Below are 17,642 nucleotides of genomic sequence, written 5' to 3'. Positions count from 1 at the left end.
GAGGGAGAAGAGACAAATCATAGGACGACTTGGATTTTGAATTATGCGTTTTACCAGATTTTGGTAAAAATTGGCCAACTCTAATGTCTGAAATTATCATGCGCAGGATTTAAATAAATATTATCAAGAATTTGCAAAATATTCCAGAATTGGATATATATCACGACATGTCTGCTCTACAATGTGAGTGTATTCCATAAAATCTATGCACCTGTCATTCTCTACAAGAGGGCAAACTTGTCTACAGCATGGCCTTATGATTTCCGTATTCTTTTCATTTGGAGATTCACCGTGCGGTGTGACACCCGAGCCGCGAACTGTCAAACGAATGCAACGTAACCCGATTGTTGCCTGGGGTCGAATTTTTGAGACTAATTCCATGCATGAAACACAGGCACAGTAGCTATTCCAAAGATTATGATAACAATGCGCGTGCCTTATTTCCCACACGTCAAACAATACGTGGACAGATCAGATAAATGTCCATTTACTAGCCTGGATGATTTAATTATGTGAGGATGGGTGCAACTTCTCTCTACTCTAGTATATTCTGCTGCACAGAGCAGAGCGCTATCTTTTCGCAGTGCTTTTATTATTATTAAATGCTGGGTGGGTGCGTTCATTTATAGCTCAGTGGGTAGTGTGTGTGACGAGGTACCACTAGTGTAACGCGGAAGTTCGTTGAAAGTTGTCGTGCATTTCGTGTACAGTAGACCTTCCACAACATTCGGTGTTCAAGTTCCTTTTTTCCCCGGGAATTGTAAATGCGGAAACATTAGGACAACAAACTACATGCACGCTCTTCACTGGGTAAGGATTTATTGTAGACTACCGCCATCTACGTGTTAATCTAAATCGTCATTGAGTTGATGCGTTGACACATGTGAAGTTGGATAGTCTACTGTTCATGCAATTCATTCATATTGAACATAACAATGGCAGCACTGTAGTGGAGGCAATACGCAGGTATATGAAGTATATCCACTTTTTCCAAGTGGGAATTGCAAATTTTTTATCGACACTGATGCATATCAAAGTAGCCTAGTATAGTGGCGGTATACACCTTAGCAATTATGTAGGCTAGTATAATAGTGAAATCATGCACAAAGTATACTACACAATCGCAAAGTACGTGAGGCATGTTCGCAGGGGCGCAGCACACAGCCTAGTTATAACCGAATACAATCTTTCAGACAGGGGTGAAAGTACAATGAATTTATTCCCGGTACGGGACCTCCTATTTCCACTCGCAACATATTGCCAGCCTCCAAACAAACAGTGGTGAATGGAAACATACATATATTACACAAAACCCCAACAATTCTAATGACATGTGGCAATTGTATTTAGGCTAGAATGTATGCGCCCACCGCTGTCCGCGCGACTCTCGTGTGTCGTCCACTCTTCTCTGCGTTGGCAAAATGTCAGTGTGCTCGTAGAACAGCAACGCATTTTGGAGAGTAGGCTGCTCACATATTCATGCCTCTGTCATGCGGTTATGATAAAAAGTGGTGTAATAGCCTACAGTTTCCTTGACATGTTGTTTTAATTATTGTGATAGGCTCATGTTTGACCGGTACTGGTACGGCGTAACCCCTCTATTTATTTTGCCTGGACACGGTACTGGACCGCATTACTTTCACCCCTCTTTCAGGCAGCAAGAGCGCGCAGCCGCTTGGAGCAGCTCACAGAAGAACGACATCGGTAGCGGGCCATTTCCTGGTTGCAATTTATTTAATTGTGTTCAGTTAATGTGACAAAACAAGCAAGTATAGTGTACAGCATGGATGAGCAACTTTGATAGGGGTGGAAGCCACACAAAAACGGACCTCATCAAGAGGGGCCGCAGTGGCTCGTGGGTCTGCTTACCTACATCCATATTCCTTAAATTTAAGAACGGGAAATATAGCAAAAGTGCACATAGAACAGATCTACCACTCCTTAGACAAGCTTTTGATGAGAATGACAGATCTATAACACATATTTCTATGTGAATTTGATGGGTCACCCAAAACATTACATATTGCAGCTTTAATAGAAAATGACTGAAAAGTGAAAATCACCCAGTAAAATTCTACTTGAGTAAAAGTTCAAATTTACTTAAGTACAGTGATGGAAAAGGTACTAAACTGTCATACTTAAGTAAAAGTCAATGCTATAGGCCTACATCAAATTCCTTATAGAGCAGTGGTTCACAAACTTTTTATAGTCCCGTACGTACCCCTTCAAACATTCAACCTCCAGCTGTGGACCCCCTCTAGCACCAGGGTCAGCAGTACCCCCTCTAGCACCAGGGTCAGCTGTACCCCCTCTAGCACCAGGGTCAGCTGTACCCCCTCTAGCACCAGGGTCAGCTGTAACCCCTCTAGCACCAGGGTCAGCTGTACCCCCTCTAGCACCAGGGTCAGCTGTACCCCCTCTAGCACCAGGGTCAGCAGTACCCCCTCTAGCACCAGGGTCAGCTGTACCCCCTCTAGCACCAGGGTCAGCTGTACCCCCTCTAGCACCAGGGTCAGCTGTAACCCCTCTAGCACCAGGGTCAGCTGTACCCCCTCTAGCACCAGGGTCAGCTGTATCCCCTCTAGCACCAGGGTCAGCTGTACCCCCTCTAGCACCAGGGTCAGCTCACTCTCAAATGTTGTTTTTTTGCCATCATTGTAAGCCTTCCACCCACCCACACACACTATACAATACATTTATTACACATAATAATGAGTGTGAGTTTTTGTCACAACCCAGCTCATGTGAAGTGACAAAGAGCTCTTATAGGACCAGGGCACAAATAATAATAATAATAATCAATAATTGTGCTCTTTATTTAGCCATCTTACATATAAAACCCTATTTGTTCATCAACAATTGTGAATAACTCACCACAGGTTAATGAGAAGGATGTGCTTGAACAGATGCACATAACTCTGCAATGTTGGGTTGTATTGGAGAGTCTCAGTCTTAAATCATTTTCCACACACAGTCTGTGCCTGTATTTAGTTTTCATGCTAGTGAGGGCTGAGAATCCACTCTCACATAGGTACGTGGTTGCAAAGGGCATCAGTGTCTTAATTAACAGCGCAATTTGCCAAGGCAAGAAACTCTGAGCGCAGCCCTATCCAGAAATCTGGCAGTGTCTTCTGATTAATAAAAATGTTCACAGAACCGCTTGTTGCAATTTCGATGAGGCTCTCTTGTTCAGATATCGGTAAGTGGACTGGAGACAGGGCATTAAAGGGATAACTAATCCAGTTGTTTGTGTCGTCCGTTTCGGGAAAGTACCTGCGGAAATGCTCTCACTCAGATGCTTCACTATATCACATTTGACATTGTCTGTAAGCTTGAGTTCATTTTCACACAAAAAAATCATATAATGATGGAAAGACCTGTGTGTTGTCCTTGTTAATGCAGACAGAGAAGAGCTCCAACTTCTTAATCATAGCCTGAATTTTGTCCCGCACATTGAATATAGTTGTGGAGAGTCCCTGTAATCCTAGATTCAGATCAATCAGGCAAGAAAAAACATCACTCAGATAGGACAGTCGTGTGAGAAACTCATCATCATGCAAGCGGTCAGACAAGTGAAAATTATAGTCAGTAAAGAAAACTTTAAGCTCGTCTCGCAATTTTAAAAAACGTGTCAATACATTGCCCCTTGATCACCAGTGTATGTTGTAAAAGCGTTACATGGTCACAGCCCATATTTAAAAAAAAAATTAAACTTAAATTTAATCAAGTCAGTTCAGGACACATTCTTATTGCACAATGATGGCATACCGGGGAACAGTGGGTTAACAGTGGGTTAACAGTGGGTTAACAGTGGGTTAACTGTGGGTTAACAGTGGGTTAACAGTGGGTTAACAGTGGGTTAACTGTGGGTTAACAGTGGGTTAACTGTGGGTTAACAGTGGGTTAACAGTGGGTTAACAGTGGGTTAACTGCCTTGTTCAGAAGCAGAACGACAGATTTCTATTTTGTCAGCTCGGGGATTGAATTCAGCAACCTTTCGGTTACTGGCCCAACGCTCTAACCACTAAGCTACCTGCCGCCCCAAAGTAATGCATAATGCAGAAAATACATGATAGTTCAGGGGCCTTGCTTTAACAACATTAACCATTTTCACTGTAGTGTCTAAAACATCTTTCAAGCTGTCAGGCATTCCCTTGGCAGCAAGAGCCTCTCAGTGGATGCTGCAGTGTATCCAAGTGGCGTCGGGAGCAACTGCTTGCACGCGCGTTACCACTCCACTATGTCTCCCTGTCATGGCTTTTGCATATTTGACTGCCATGTGGGTATTATTAAAAACTTTAACATGAAAATGAACTTGAAATACTATTTTCTATTTCTTTCTGTCAGCGGAAGCACCATGGTAACAAAAAGGCAGGCCCTCAGAGCTGTTGTACTTTGTCTGGTGCTTGTTGCTGCTGTCAAACTTCTGCTTTCGGAATACAGGTGAGACATCCTACCATGGGCACAATCCTCATTCAGTGAGGTGTTTGTAGACTTAAATGATATAATATTGTGTTTTTCTTGGCCTCATGGGTCAGCCGTTCGGTCTGTGTGCTGAGATTATTTTATTAAAACTTTCTCAAGCCTTTATTAGTCTTCAGAAGAACATTAAAAAAGTTACTGTTTAAATCTGTCTTGTTCCAGAACTGAAAGGAAACAGAAGTTGGCCACCATGGATCCTGGCTCATTTTGGCATCAGGTGCCAAAGGTGAAGGAGGCTGTTACTGTACACAAGTCAGAGGATATAAACTCTTTGTTTAACTGGGCCCAGAAACCAGAGGTTCCAGAGCCTCCAGTAAAAAAAGAAGCAGGCACAGCACCTCTGGAAACCAGCAAAGGCCCTGCAAGAATAGTGCACCTGGATCTGAAAGGTGCTGCACCCAAAGTCAAATACATGAAGCAGGTGAGAAAAGTTCTCTCCTTGAGGTGGATCCCCCAAAAATGTTATTTGCAGGGCCTCACTCTGGATAAGTCTGCTAAATGACTGGTCTGCTAAATGACTAAAATGTTATTTGCAGGGCCTCACTTTGGATAAGAGCGTCTGCTAAATGACTAAAATGTAAAGGTATTCTTTATAAGGTGTATCCCTTTCCTGCAGTCAAATGACTGAGTGACCTGATGGGTGGAATGTTGTTCATATCATTTAATAATTAATAAACATAAAAAATCCAGTGTTTCTATGTCAAACGGCTTTGTTATATTTCAGTGTTCTGTGATGTACGTATATAAAGTGTCAAATTTGGATGCAAACTCCCAACGTAATACATTTCAACTCTATATCTGACATGGTACAGGTGTCTTCTTTTTTGAAGTCCGTAACCATGTGTGTGAGGTGTATACTTTTGTTTCAAAGTTGAATTGTTTAAGACTACAAAGAAACACTCTGTGTAACCCTGATTTAGCCCACTGCAGTAAAAGGTTTTAAGATGTATATTTTAATGGAGATACTGGCATATGGGTAGTCTTGATGATATAGTATAGCATTAGAATTGAATTGAAAAACATGCAGTATAACAGCTGTATCTACCAGAACCAAAGTCATTGTAACGGTTTCCATTCCAGATCTTCCCCCTCTTCTCCTCTCTGGGTGCTGATGGTGTTCTGCTAGAGTACGAGGACATGTTTCCCTATCATGGAAACCTGACGATTCTCAGGTCACCGTATGCCTACAGGTGAGCACCAGATGGTGATGTCTCAGTCAATTTATGATTGATAGGAAAAAACTAGGGCCTGGAGTTTTCCTTGTCAGATCGCATGTCACAAGAGAAACTCCTGACCCTGGTGATAAAACTAAGTCAGAACTAGGATGGACAATTCATAGAGACCTGTATTACCATTCTATTGGATTATTGGTGTTCTATTTAAATATGTGTCACAATGATGAACAGTCTGCTGTATATCTCTGTGTTCTCTGTTAAACAGTATGGAAGATATAGAGGAGATAAAGAGCCTAGCCAAACTCAACAAGCTGGAACTGATTCCTTTAGTGCAAGTGTTTGGACACCTCGAGGTAAGTCAGGGATACTGTATCAGTGATGTAGTGGGGGAAGAAATAGGTGGTTACGCTGTTCACAGTGAGTAATGTAATGCTCCTTATACTTTCAATGCATCTCGTTGGCTGGCCCTCGCTTCATACTCGTCGCCAAACCCACTGGCTCCAGGTCATCTACAAGACCCTGCTAGGTAAAGTCCCCCCTTATCTCAGCTCACTGGTCACCATAGCAGCACCCACCTGTAGCACGTGCTCCAGCAGGTACATCTCTGGTCACCCCCAAAACCAATTATTCCTTTGGCCGCCTCTCCTTCCTTCCGCCTCCGCTACTCCATGCGTAACTGTGTTGTTGTGTGTGTCGAACTGCTTTGCTTTATCTTGGCCAGGTCGCAATTGTAAATGAGAACTTGTTCTCAACTAGCCTACCTGGTTAAAATAAGGTCAAATAAAAAATAAAAAATAAAAAATAAAATATTTCCGCAAAAGGTGGGTAAACGCCCACACAAAATAAGAAAGTTGCGTAAACAGCATTTACCCGACACTAAATGCTGCACTATTTAAACACTTGCCCCCCATCCCCCCTTCACCAAAACACGTGTAAATATTGGACTATAAGTTGTGCCTTCCTGTATTATACTTATGGTAAAATGTTTATTCTACTGAGCCATTTACTTTATGTTCGTATTCTTGTATTTTATTATTTCTTATTGTTGTTGCATTGTCTAGAAGGAACCTGCTAGTAAGCATTCCATTGGATGATGTATACTATGTGTATCCCGTGCATACGACTAATAAAACTTAAACTTGAAACACTACACAGCTGGTCTGTATGTATTATACTCATATTGGTTCCTCAGTCTATTATACCTATGGTAAAATGTTTATTCTACTGAGCCATTTATTTTACATCCTTATTCTTATTTTATTTATTTTTATTTAACTCGGCAAGTCAGTTAACTCTTGGAACTACCCATCCCGGATCCGGGAGAATTGTCATCAACTACACTAATTAGCATAGCGCAACGGCCAAATAATCTTACTAGAAAATATTCATATTCATGAAATCACAAGTGAAATATAGCGAAACACAGCTTAGCCTTTTGTTAATCACCATGTCGTCTCAGATTTTGAAATTATGTTTTACAGCCAAAGCAAGACAAGCGTTTGTGTAAGTTTATCGATAGCCTAGCATAGCATTATGTCCAGCTAGCAGCAGGAAGCTTGGTCACGAAAATCAGAAAAGCAATCAAATTAACCGTTTACCTTTGATGATCGGATGTTTTCACTGACGAGACTCCCAGTTAGACAGCAAATGTTCCTTTTGTTCCATAAAGATGATTTTTATACCCAAAATACCTCAGTTTGTTTGTCACATTATGTTGAGAAATCCACCGGAAATAGCGGTCACGACAACTCCGAAAAAAATCCAAATGATATCCATAATATCGACAGAAACATGGCAAACGTATTTTATAATCTATCCTCAAGGTGTTTTTCAAATATCTATTCGATAATATATTAACCGGGACAATTGGCTTTTCAGTAGGAGCGAGAGGAAAAATGACTACCTCTGTCTTTTACGCAATAATCACTCTGAGAGCCCTCAGCTGGCCACTTACGCAATGTAGTCGTTTACGCTCATTCTTTAACATAAAGGCGTGAAACTACATCAAAATGCTGTAGACACCTTAGGGAATACGTAGAAAAAGGAATCTGGTTGATATCCCGTTCAATGGCCAATCTTGGTGCATAGGAACACAACGGTTTCAAAATAAGAGGCACTTCCTGATTGGATTTTCCTCAGGGTTTCGCCTGCAATATCAGTTATGTTATACTCACAGACAATATTTTGACAGTTTTGGAAACTTTAGAGTTTTCTATATCAAGCTGTCAATTATATGCATATTCTAGCATCTGGTCCTGAGAAATAGGCGGTTTACTTTGGGAACGTTTAAAAATAGTGCCCCCTAGTTTCAAGAGGATTTATTAAGAACAAATTCTTATTTACAATGATGGCCTTCCCCGGATGACGTTGGGCCAATTGCACGCTGCCCTATGTGATACAGCCTGGATTCGAACCAGGGTCTGTAGTGACGCAAATCTGTCTGTGTCTGCATAGAGAGTCTCCTCAATGAATGGGGAAGAGGTGCATTTATCCTGGGACACACCCGAGCCCAGGTGTGTCCCATTTCACTGACGACCCTCCCGGCTCCGCCCACCGACACCCTATTAAGGAAAACAAGAGCAAAGAGAAAGAATTGGGCAGACAGAGTGGGAGGGTCGTCACACGCCTCTAGCACTGAGATGCAGTGCCTTAGACCGCTACGCCACTTCCATACTGTTTTATTATTTCTTATTGTTGTTGCATTGTCTAGAAGGAACCTGCTAGTAAGCATTTCATTGGATGATGTATAGTATGTGTATTCCGTTCCTTACGACTAATAAAACTTAAACTTGAAACACTACACAGCTGGTCTGTTTGTATTATACTCATATTGGTTCCTCAGTCTCTATCGCTATCATGACCTTAAATAAGCGGATCACTTGTGTCATATTCTAACCATAACCAGAAAAGCAAGAGTAACTATACATTCCTTGGAATGCTCATTTTCAGTCATGACTGCACTAAGTGAGACCAGAGCCATGCTAGATATCTATCTAAATATATGGCTCTGAGTGATACTATTCCATTGTATCGTGTAATGAAATTTAACCACTGTTGCCTGTGGGGTAAAAACTATGCCACAAATCTCCTCTTTAATCAGTCCTCCTCTTATTTTCCTCTTGATAGTTTGTGTTGAAGCATGAGAGGTATTTCCACCTGAGGGAGGTGAGTGCTTTCCCTAACAGTCTGAACCCCCACCACCCTGGCTCTGTGGCTCTGGTCAAGGACATGGTCTCCCAGGTCATGGACTGTCACCCTGACGCACGCTGGTTCCACATGGGGGCTGATGAGGTTTGTGGGTGGGTGTGTGCGTGCGTGCATGATTTTGTGTGTGTGTGTACGCCGTGTGTTTGTATGTGTATGAACTAGAACACTACTAATGTATGTAATTGTATCTGTCTGTAGGACTTTCAGTTCAGCAGGATATTGAGATATGCAAATAAAGTGCAAGTAGATTGTTATAATACCAATGAGATAGGCCTACATTTTTCATACCCCCTGGTTTTTATAGTTCCATTCATAATACAGTGTGTGTGTGTGTGTCTCTCTCCATGTTCCTCAGGTAAGGGGTCTGGGAGAGAGCCAGGACTCTAAAAACTGGTTACATAGCAATAAGGGGGATGTTGGGAAAATGTTCCTGAACCATGCAGTGTCATTGGCCCGTTTCATCACAGAGAGAAGGTCAGGGGTCAGAGTGATTCTGTGGGATGACATGTTGAGGAAGATCAGCCCTGCCACTATTAAAGGTGTGATGATGAGATCTCCTAGCAGTCCTATTGTACTGTGGATTGATTAAATGAATGTATGTTTTTCTAATTAGAACTGACTGACTTCAGGACACACAAGTGCTTCTATGTTATATCTTTATTTTAAAACTTTATACCATGTTTATTACAATGAATTATGCCATGTGCATTACAATGGAAATGGTTAAACCCCACTAAGTGTCTGACTAGTTGCTCTATAACTGATTGTTCATCTGTTCATACCCCTAGAGTCAGGCCTGCAGGATCTTGCTTCCCCAACAATATGGAACTATTTGAAGAAAATGGATACAGATGGTATTGGTATGTTTATGTTTTCAGCCATTAATACTTTTTTTGTAATAATGTTTTTTTTATTCAAAAATTCCACCCCAGATACAAACATACACATACGAACAAGAATTTACGGATGCGCACAAACATTGACTAGAGTTAATCTGCCCAGATTCACATGCTCACACCCCAATCCGTAGTGCCTGCATCATTTTTTTCTCACATGGCCTTAAATTGTACCAATTTGTTTTTTTCGGTCGCCCATGCTATTTAAATAATAAATCATGAGATTTTCCATTGTGTTAATGATGGCGGATTGATTGATTCCCAAGTTTTTAGTATATGTTTTTCAAGATGAGTGATGAGAGAATTGTCCAGCCCATTGTATCTCACTACACCCCCATATGCCATATGTCTTGAGATATGCAAGCAGACGGGTTAAAAGTAAGTTGACATTGTAATACTTATAACATACCAACTTTCTAGCTCCACCAATAACCTTTGGACTGTATAGCATTCCCAGAAAGCATTGATTATTGAGTCATATTTAGTTTTACACTTAAGACATGTATACATTCATTTATACTGGACTAAGTGTATATTTTCGTTAACTAAATTCGTTAGGTATGCTCCGACATCCCCCTCCATCTTGTACAAACAAATAAAAAAATGAAATGTTATTAGTCACATGCGCCGAATACAACAGGTGTAGGTAGGGTAGACCTTATAGTGAAATGCTTACTTACGAGCCCCTAACCAACAATGCAGTTTAAAAAAATACAGATAAGAAATAAGATAAGAAATAAAAGTAACAAGTAATTAAAGAGCAGCAGTAAAATAACAATAGTGAGACTATATACAGGGGGGTACCGGTTAGTTGAGGTAATATGTACATGTAAGTAGAGTTATTAAAGTGACTATTCATAGATGACAACAGAGAGTAGCAGCGGTGTAAAAAGGGGGGGGGGGGCAGTGCAAATATTCTAGGTAACCATTTGATTAGTTGTTCAGGAGTCTTATGGCTTGGGGTGTAGAAGCTGTTTAGAAGCCTCTTGGACCTAGACTTGGCACTCCGGTACCGCTTGCCGTGCGGTAGCAGAGAGAACAGTCTATGACTAGGGTGGCTGGAGTCTTTGACAATTTTTAGGGCTTTCTTCTGACACTGCCTGGTATTGAGGTCCTGGGTGGCAGGAAGCTTGGCCCCAGTGATGTACTGGGCCGTTCGCACTACCCTCAGTAGTGCCTTGCGGTCGGAGGCCGAGCAGTTGCCATACCAGGCAGAGATGCAACCAGGATGCTCTCGATGGTGCAGGTGTAGAACCTTTTGAGGATCTGAGGACCCATGCCAAATCTTTTCAGTCTCCTGAGGGTGAATAGGTTTTGTCGTGCCCTCTTCATGACTGTCTTGGACCATGTTAGTTTGTTGGTGATGTGGACACCAAGGAACTTGAAGCTCCCAACTTGCTCCACTGCAGCCCCGTCAATGAAAATGGGGGCGTACTCAGTCCTCTTTTTCCTGTATTCCACAGTCATCTCCTTTGTCTTGATCACGTTAAGGGAGAGGTTGTTGTCCTGGCACCACACGGCCAGTTCTTTGACCTCCTCCCTATAGGCTGTCTCATTGTTGTCGGTCATCAGGCCTACCACTGTTGTGTCATCTGCAAACTTAATGATGGTGTTGGAGTCGTGCCTGGCCGTGCAGTCATGAGTGAACAGGGAGTACAGGAGGGGACAGAGCACGCACCCCTGAGGGGCCCATGTGTTGAGGACGGATGTGTTGTTACCTACCCTTACCACCTGGGGCGGCCCTTCAGGAAGTCAAGGATCCAGTTGCAGAGGGAGGTGTTTAGTCCCAGGGTCCTTAGCTTATTGATGAGCTTTGAGGGCACTATGGTGTTGAACGCTGAGCTGTAGTCAATTAATAGCATTCTCACATAGGTGTTCCTTTTGTTCAGTTGGGAAAGGGCAGTGTGGAGTTCAATAGAGGTTGCATCATCTGTGGATTTGTTGGGGTGGTATGCAAATTGGAGTGGGTCTAGGGTTTCATGGATAATGGTGTTGATGTGAGCCATGACCAGCCTTTCAAAGCACTTCATGACTACAGACCTGAGTGCTACGGGTCGGTAGTCATTTAGGCAGGTTACCTTAGTGTTCTTGGGCACAGGCACTATGGTGGTCTGCTTAAAACATGTTGGTATTACAAACTCGGCCAGGGAGAGGTTGAAAATGTCAGTGAAGACACCTGCCAGTTGGTCAGCACATGCTTGCAGTACACATCCTGGTAATCCGTCTGGCCCTGTGGCCTTGTGAATGTTGACATGTTTAAAGGTCTTACTCACATCGGCTGCAGAGAGCATGATCACACAGTCTTCCGGAACAGATGGTTCTCTCATGCATGTTTCAGTGTTATTTGTCATGTAGCAGCATATAAATAATTTAGCTCGCCTGGTAGGCTTGTGTCACTGGGCAGCTCTCGGCTGTGCTTCCCTTTGCAGTCTGTAATGGTTTGCAAGCCCTGTCACATCCGACGAGCTTCAGAGCCGGTGTAGTACGATTTGATCTTAGTCCTCTCTAGGTAGATAGTGTGGTCTACAGCGTATCACAAGATACTCTACCTCAGGCGAGCAATAGCTCGAGACTTCCTTAAATATTGTTCACCAGCTGTTATTTACAAAAATACATAGTCCGCCGCCCCTTGTCTTACCAGATGCAGCTGTTCTATCCTGCCGGTACAGCGTATAACCAGCCAACTGTAAGTTGATAGTGTCGTTGTTCAGCCGCGACTCCGTAAAGCATAACATATTACAGTTTTGAATGTCAGTTCCTTTTAAGTCTTGGTTCCAACAGTTTAAAAATAATTCTAAGAGATTGTCAGTTGGATAGGCTCTCTGCAAGGTTTTCTATATCTTACCTATCATATGAACATCCATTTATGACTCAGATAAGATTCCCTCAAGGTTGCTCTGATGTCCAAAAGATTTCAAATTGAAATGTTGTGATATGCAACTTTTAAATTGCATATATTTGAAAATATCTACATTGGTCAGTCCTTATGGCTTTTTAATTCTGTCATGGAAATACATGTATTTCTTGTTACCAAGTCATTTACAGTTTCTATGCCTTTAGTTTTCTATGTGGACCAATTTATTGGTGAATTCTGAAAAGCTATCCAAGGATTGTTCCATAGGGTTGAATTGTATGGCAGTGATATTGGTTCTTATAGAATACATTTCATTTTCTTCATATTGTTAAAGTGTTCTTAACTATGAAGTTGTCAATGTTCTTAGCTTTATCCTTTGAAAATAGACACATGAAAAGATTCTGGGGATGAGCATGTGCATCTTCAATATGTACCCATTGTTCCTCTTTAGTGAGTTCAACTATATGTCACGAGTAAAAGCCTTGGGTAGCAAGTTGATACAATTCCAATTCTGGAAGGTTAAACCACCCTCCGACTGAAAAAGATGTCACATTTTTATTTTATGAATTTTATTTGTCCATATAAAGTATGTTATGACCGAGTATACTTTTTTAAAGAATGTCTTCGGTGGGGTAATTGTTATTACCGATGACAGAGAATCTAGACCATTGTAAAACTGTTTACAGCTTTAGAATAAGAGAGGGAAAATATGATGTTTACCAATACCCCATTTTATTGTTTTTTATTTTGAACAGGAACATTGATATCTAGATACCATGAGGCCGGTTTCAAGGGTATATGGTTCGCCAGTGCATTTAAAGGGGGCACAGGTATTGACCAGCGATGGACCCCTCTTGACTATCAGCTACAGAACCATCTGTCCTGGATAAAGGTCATGAACTCTATGACCAAATACCCCTCCATAACCCTCCATGGCATCCTGCTAACAGGATGGCAGAGGTAAGACATTGATTAGGGTTGCAACATTTCTGTTACTTTTCCGAAATTCCAAGGTTTTCCTGAAATCCTGGTTGGAGGGTTCCGGATTTCATGCTTATTCCCTTCTGATTCCAGGAATCTTTCAACAGGGATTTCTGGAAAACCTGGTAATTTGGGGGAAATTACCAGAATTTTGCAACCCTGACACTAATCAACCACAATTGACTCTGATACTGATGTCTTGGTAATGTTCAAAGTGTGTGTACTAAACCAGAGCATGCGGAAGATATACTGTATAAAGCATGATGTTATATAGTTGAACTAGATTAATTGACTCATAACTCATTCCGTTGGCCCATTAAACTAAATCAACAGGATGATCCTGTCTTTTACTGTGTGTCTGTGTTATGATGTGCTGCACCTAAGTGTTTGAAATATTTTACCCTCCAGGTTTGAGCACCATACCGTGTTGTGTGAACTCCTCCCAGTTGGCATTCCCTCCCTGGCTATGTGTCTACAGAGCTTAAAGCATGGTAAGTGCCAGGGGAACTGTAAAATAGTAACCTTCTCGCAGTCATAAGGACAAAGATTCATCAGGAGGCAGGCAAGTAGAGGTGCAAATTTGTGTTATTTATTCTATTTGCACAGTGCTGTTGATGATGGTGATACATGTACATGTTGATATATTTGCAAATGTCTGACTTCAAAATGTCAGTATTCAAAAAGAAAAAGCCTCCTAACAGGCAAAAACTAGCCTAAGCATAAAGGCACAGGTGGTAGAACCCTGCACAAGCATGAATTTTAAGCCCGAGCCCTACCCATGCCCGTGACGTTCAGGCCCTACCCTACCCAGGCCTGATTGCGTCTGCCAAATGTAAGGCCCGGCCCTGCCCGAAACCAGAAATCAGAAATAACTGTGAATATCCATCGCAACAGCTCCGCTTGGGCTTCTCTGCTCAATGAAGAGACATGAGACAGCAGTTAGCTAGCTGTAAGCTACTTTTCATCACTCTAACACTGACAAAACTCTAGGAACATTATTATTTCCTGTGAAATGATCTCCTGGCTTATATTTGATGAGGTTGAAGCACTTCTTACACCTTGTTATGATCTTAGTCAGATATGACTGTGCTGCGCAGCAAAGCACACGCAAATGGCTCAGCTTGAAAATGATAGTGATCAGTTTAGTTATACCCAAGTCCTGCCTATACCCTAGCTATTGATGAAAAAACAGGCCCTATCCGGTCCTAACCCGATGTATAATGTCTGGTCCAGCCGGGCTTGGGTTGGGTAGCAGAGCTCTAACAGGTGGGGTCTGCTAGGCTCAGTTGCAGCCTCCCCAAACAAATCCTCAACCAGAACTCATGAGAACATATCCAAATGAACACTTAAAGGAAGAATCCACTCAACAACTATATTTTGTAAAATGCATCATATGATTCAAAACGTATCATCATCATGATGATGTGGCAAGTGACACTGCTTCTTGAAAATCCTATATCTTGAAAACCTGACTGCTGACAAAAAAACATATGGACTGTATCAACGGTAGAGTAATGAAAAAAATACCAAAAGATAGTTGTTGAGTCGATTTCTTTCTTTAAATACAATAAACCACACCTATCCTGGCACTATGTGAGCGTGGGTGCACTCAACATTTACAAGACTGAGAAACCAGACATGTGCTCCAAACAAAAGACAATAAAGCAATTGACAGAAAACTAGTGAATATAATGAAATTAACCAAAGCTTCTTACTCAGAAGTGTTGCGCAGTTTGTGAGCTCTCCAGAGAACGTGTCCACTACGGACATGAGATCGGTAAAGTATTACAGTACACCGGTCTTGTAACTAACATTATGCATGTGTCTGTTGGACAGGTGCATTTGATGAAAATGCAAAGATGGAGGCTCACCACATACTGGGCTGCAACATCAAGGTGGAGAAAGATATCTGGTTAGTAGTAGTCTCAGCTAGTAGTAGAACAGTACTATTTAATCAAATGTGAGTCAACTTCAACTGAAATACTGTTTTGTATTATGAGAAAGACCAATTGCAATTTTCTAGAGAAAGGAAAACGTACACCTGAAAATTGGTGAGGAGGTGGAACTTGGTGATTTCTCTTTTGTGTCAGAGCAAGAGTGTGTGGCTACATTCCTTTCTTAAGTCAACCTGTACTGTACCATGTCACATATGGTTTACTTGAAATGCCTTGCTTTGTGAACTTAACAAAACATATGTTGTTTGGTAAAGTGCTTGACCTTTCTCTCCTGTTTGTCTGCCTCTGTAGTGAGGGGAGTGGAGCCTTCTCAGGCTCTCAGATCTACCACATGGTGTTTTACATTCACACAAACCTGCAGAAGGAGGTGGAGGCCCTCATGAAACACTAGTAAGCATCCATCGCTTCAATTTTTATTTGTGATTCCAGAGTATGAAGAATACAGTTTAAGTAATTAGAAGCAAATAATTAATTCAGATGCAAAGAAAATACCATATATTTTTCTGATGACAATTTATTGTCTATTCGTCTGATGATTATCTCATACAGCCACATCAAAGGGGGTTTCAGTCGCTACCACAGAAAATATAATTTTGCAAATCCAAGAATTATAGGATTCTTCCAAGGTCGGCTGAAGAAGTAAGTATTGCTTTTTTAAATTCGTGATGGTTAGCCATCACCTTTCTCTTCATCATTAACGCCACAGAGACATTATCTGGATGTATGAGAGATATTCAGCCACTTGGAGGACAATGGAATAAAAAGTGCCTCTTCTTCGTTAGTTAAACCCTTGTCTCCTCTTCCAGACTGTTGGATAAGTGGGAGACGTACATAGAGAACTTCCGTATGGAGATGGAGGCTATCTACTTCCCAGACACAGTGGAGGAGTGGATGGAGGAGAATGTCAACGCCAACATGGATCTACTGAGAGAGAACGCCCGGGATGCCGAGCGAATCCTAAAACTGAACGGACAGCCCAAGTCACTGAAGACCTTATAGTGACTGGTCTTGTACAGTCTCCAGACCTGATGCCGTTGGGTTGTAACTTTGCACATAGTACCTGTTGATGGTATGTCTAAAGGAGTTTTTCAAGACCGTGTGACTTGACCAGGAAATACTCTGGACCATAGTTATGCTGGTGCTAGTTGTAGCCTGGAACTAGGGTCCACAATTTGGTTCTCTGGCTTTACAAGCCATTTACTGTTTGATTGTGCTGAATAGTAACGTGTCACATGGCTCATATTTACATTGCAAATCATCAGCTCTTTGTATACAGTATGGTAGCAGAATCTGCACTGAATCTGTTTCTTTGTATGTTTGTTTTCCTGTTTGTTTATTTGTAGAGGGGAGTTCTGATGAGAATGACATTCTGTTATAACACTGTCTGTATTGCATTATCATTATAGGTTTCCTGTATATGTTTTTTCTAGATCCTCCCTGTTGCCACATAATGATGCAGCTAAGGGTTTTGCCAGTAACCATGGCAAAATATGTTTTTACTGCTTGGAATTTTAGCATGAGGGCCTTGGATGGTCTATGAGTTATGAGCAGATATAAATTAATTATTAAGTGTATGCTTGAATATGAAGACTACAGAAAGGAACACTGATCCTGTTATGATCAAATTGCACTGTAAGATTCATGCAGTCTATATTTTACTGCAATGTTAACATGCCTTTACATGCCTTTAGAGCGTAGCTCTTTATGTTCTATTGATATGCTGCTGCACAGTCTCAGGTTAAAACACTGTCTGATTGTACAACATTGTTGAACATTGGTCATTACAAATTAATTGTGCAGTCATTACAAATGGAAGATTGTGTATTTTGCGCATATTAGTTGATTATGCTTGATTATCAAGTTTTTAACTTGATTATTGTTATTTTATTGTTAATACTTGATATTTTCTTTAAAGAGGAGCTCTGACAGTTCCCTGGATGTGTAGGTTATGGTATCATATTTCAAGTTTTGGTCACCTTTGGTTTCCTTTATCATAGCCTAAAAAGTACATTGATTCATAGATTTATATGATTTGATTCTGGTATGTGAATTCTGAGAGCTTAAATAAATGGGGTTCATACGCACATTATTT

At 41.4% G+C, this 17,642-nt stretch overlaps 1 protein-coding gene across 2 annotated transcripts; it reads left to right on the top strand.

Moving 5' to 3' along the window:
• The first annotated feature begins 17 nt into the window (after window positions 1-17).
• Window positions 18-17,634, top strand: LOC110486835 (hexosaminidase D). Of its 2 annotated transcripts, none has more exons than XM_036972966.1 (14): window positions 18-183; window positions 4,348-4,443; window positions 4,645-4,903; window positions 5,563-5,672; window positions 5,923-6,010; window positions 8,784-8,948; window positions 9,220-9,403; window positions 9,653-9,724; window positions 13,370-13,574; window positions 14,004-14,086; window positions 15,432-15,507; window positions 15,842-15,940; window positions 16,100-16,189; window positions 16,357-17,634. In XM_036972966.1, the coding sequence occupies exons 2-14, from the start codon at window positions 4,358-4,360 to the stop codon at window positions 16,547-16,549; spliced, it is 1,710 nt and encodes a 569-aa protein (XP_036828861.1). In that variant the 5' UTR covers window positions 18-183; window positions 4,348-4,357; the 3' UTR covers window positions 16,550-17,634. The 2 variants fall into 2 exon arrangements, with proteins under 2 accessions (XP_036828861.1, XP_036828860.1); XM_036972965.1 differs by lacking the exon at window positions 18-183 and adding an exon at window positions 636-810.
• The last annotated feature ends 8 nt before the right edge of the window (window positions 17,635-17,642 follow it).

The sequence above is a fragment of the Oncorhynchus mykiss genome, unplaced genomic scaffold, assembly GCF_013265735.2.
Source record: "Oncorhynchus mykiss isolate Arlee unplaced genomic scaffold, USDA_OmykA_1.1 un_scaffold_215, whole genome shotgun sequence".
Classification (NCBI taxonomy): Eukaryota; Metazoa; Chordata; class Actinopteri; order Salmoniformes; family Salmonidae; genus Oncorhynchus; species Oncorhynchus mykiss.
This window is presented reverse-complemented; position numbering and strand designations above follow the sequence as displayed.

Excerpts from the sequence above, each read along its gene's own strand:
- LOC110486835 (XM_036972966.1), top strand. The coding sequence starts at position 4,358 with ATGGTAACAAAAAGGCAGGCCCTCAGAGCTGTTGTACTTTGTCTGGTG. Across the intron at positions 4,444-4,644 it reads CTTCTGCTTTCGGAATACAG|AACTGAAAGGAAACAGAAGT; the intron begins GTGAGACATCCT and ends GTCTTGTTCCAG. Across the intron at positions 9,404-9,652 it reads CAGCCCTGCCACTATTAAAG|AGTCAGGCCTGCAGGATCTT; the intron begins GTGTGATGATGA and ends TCATACCCCTAG.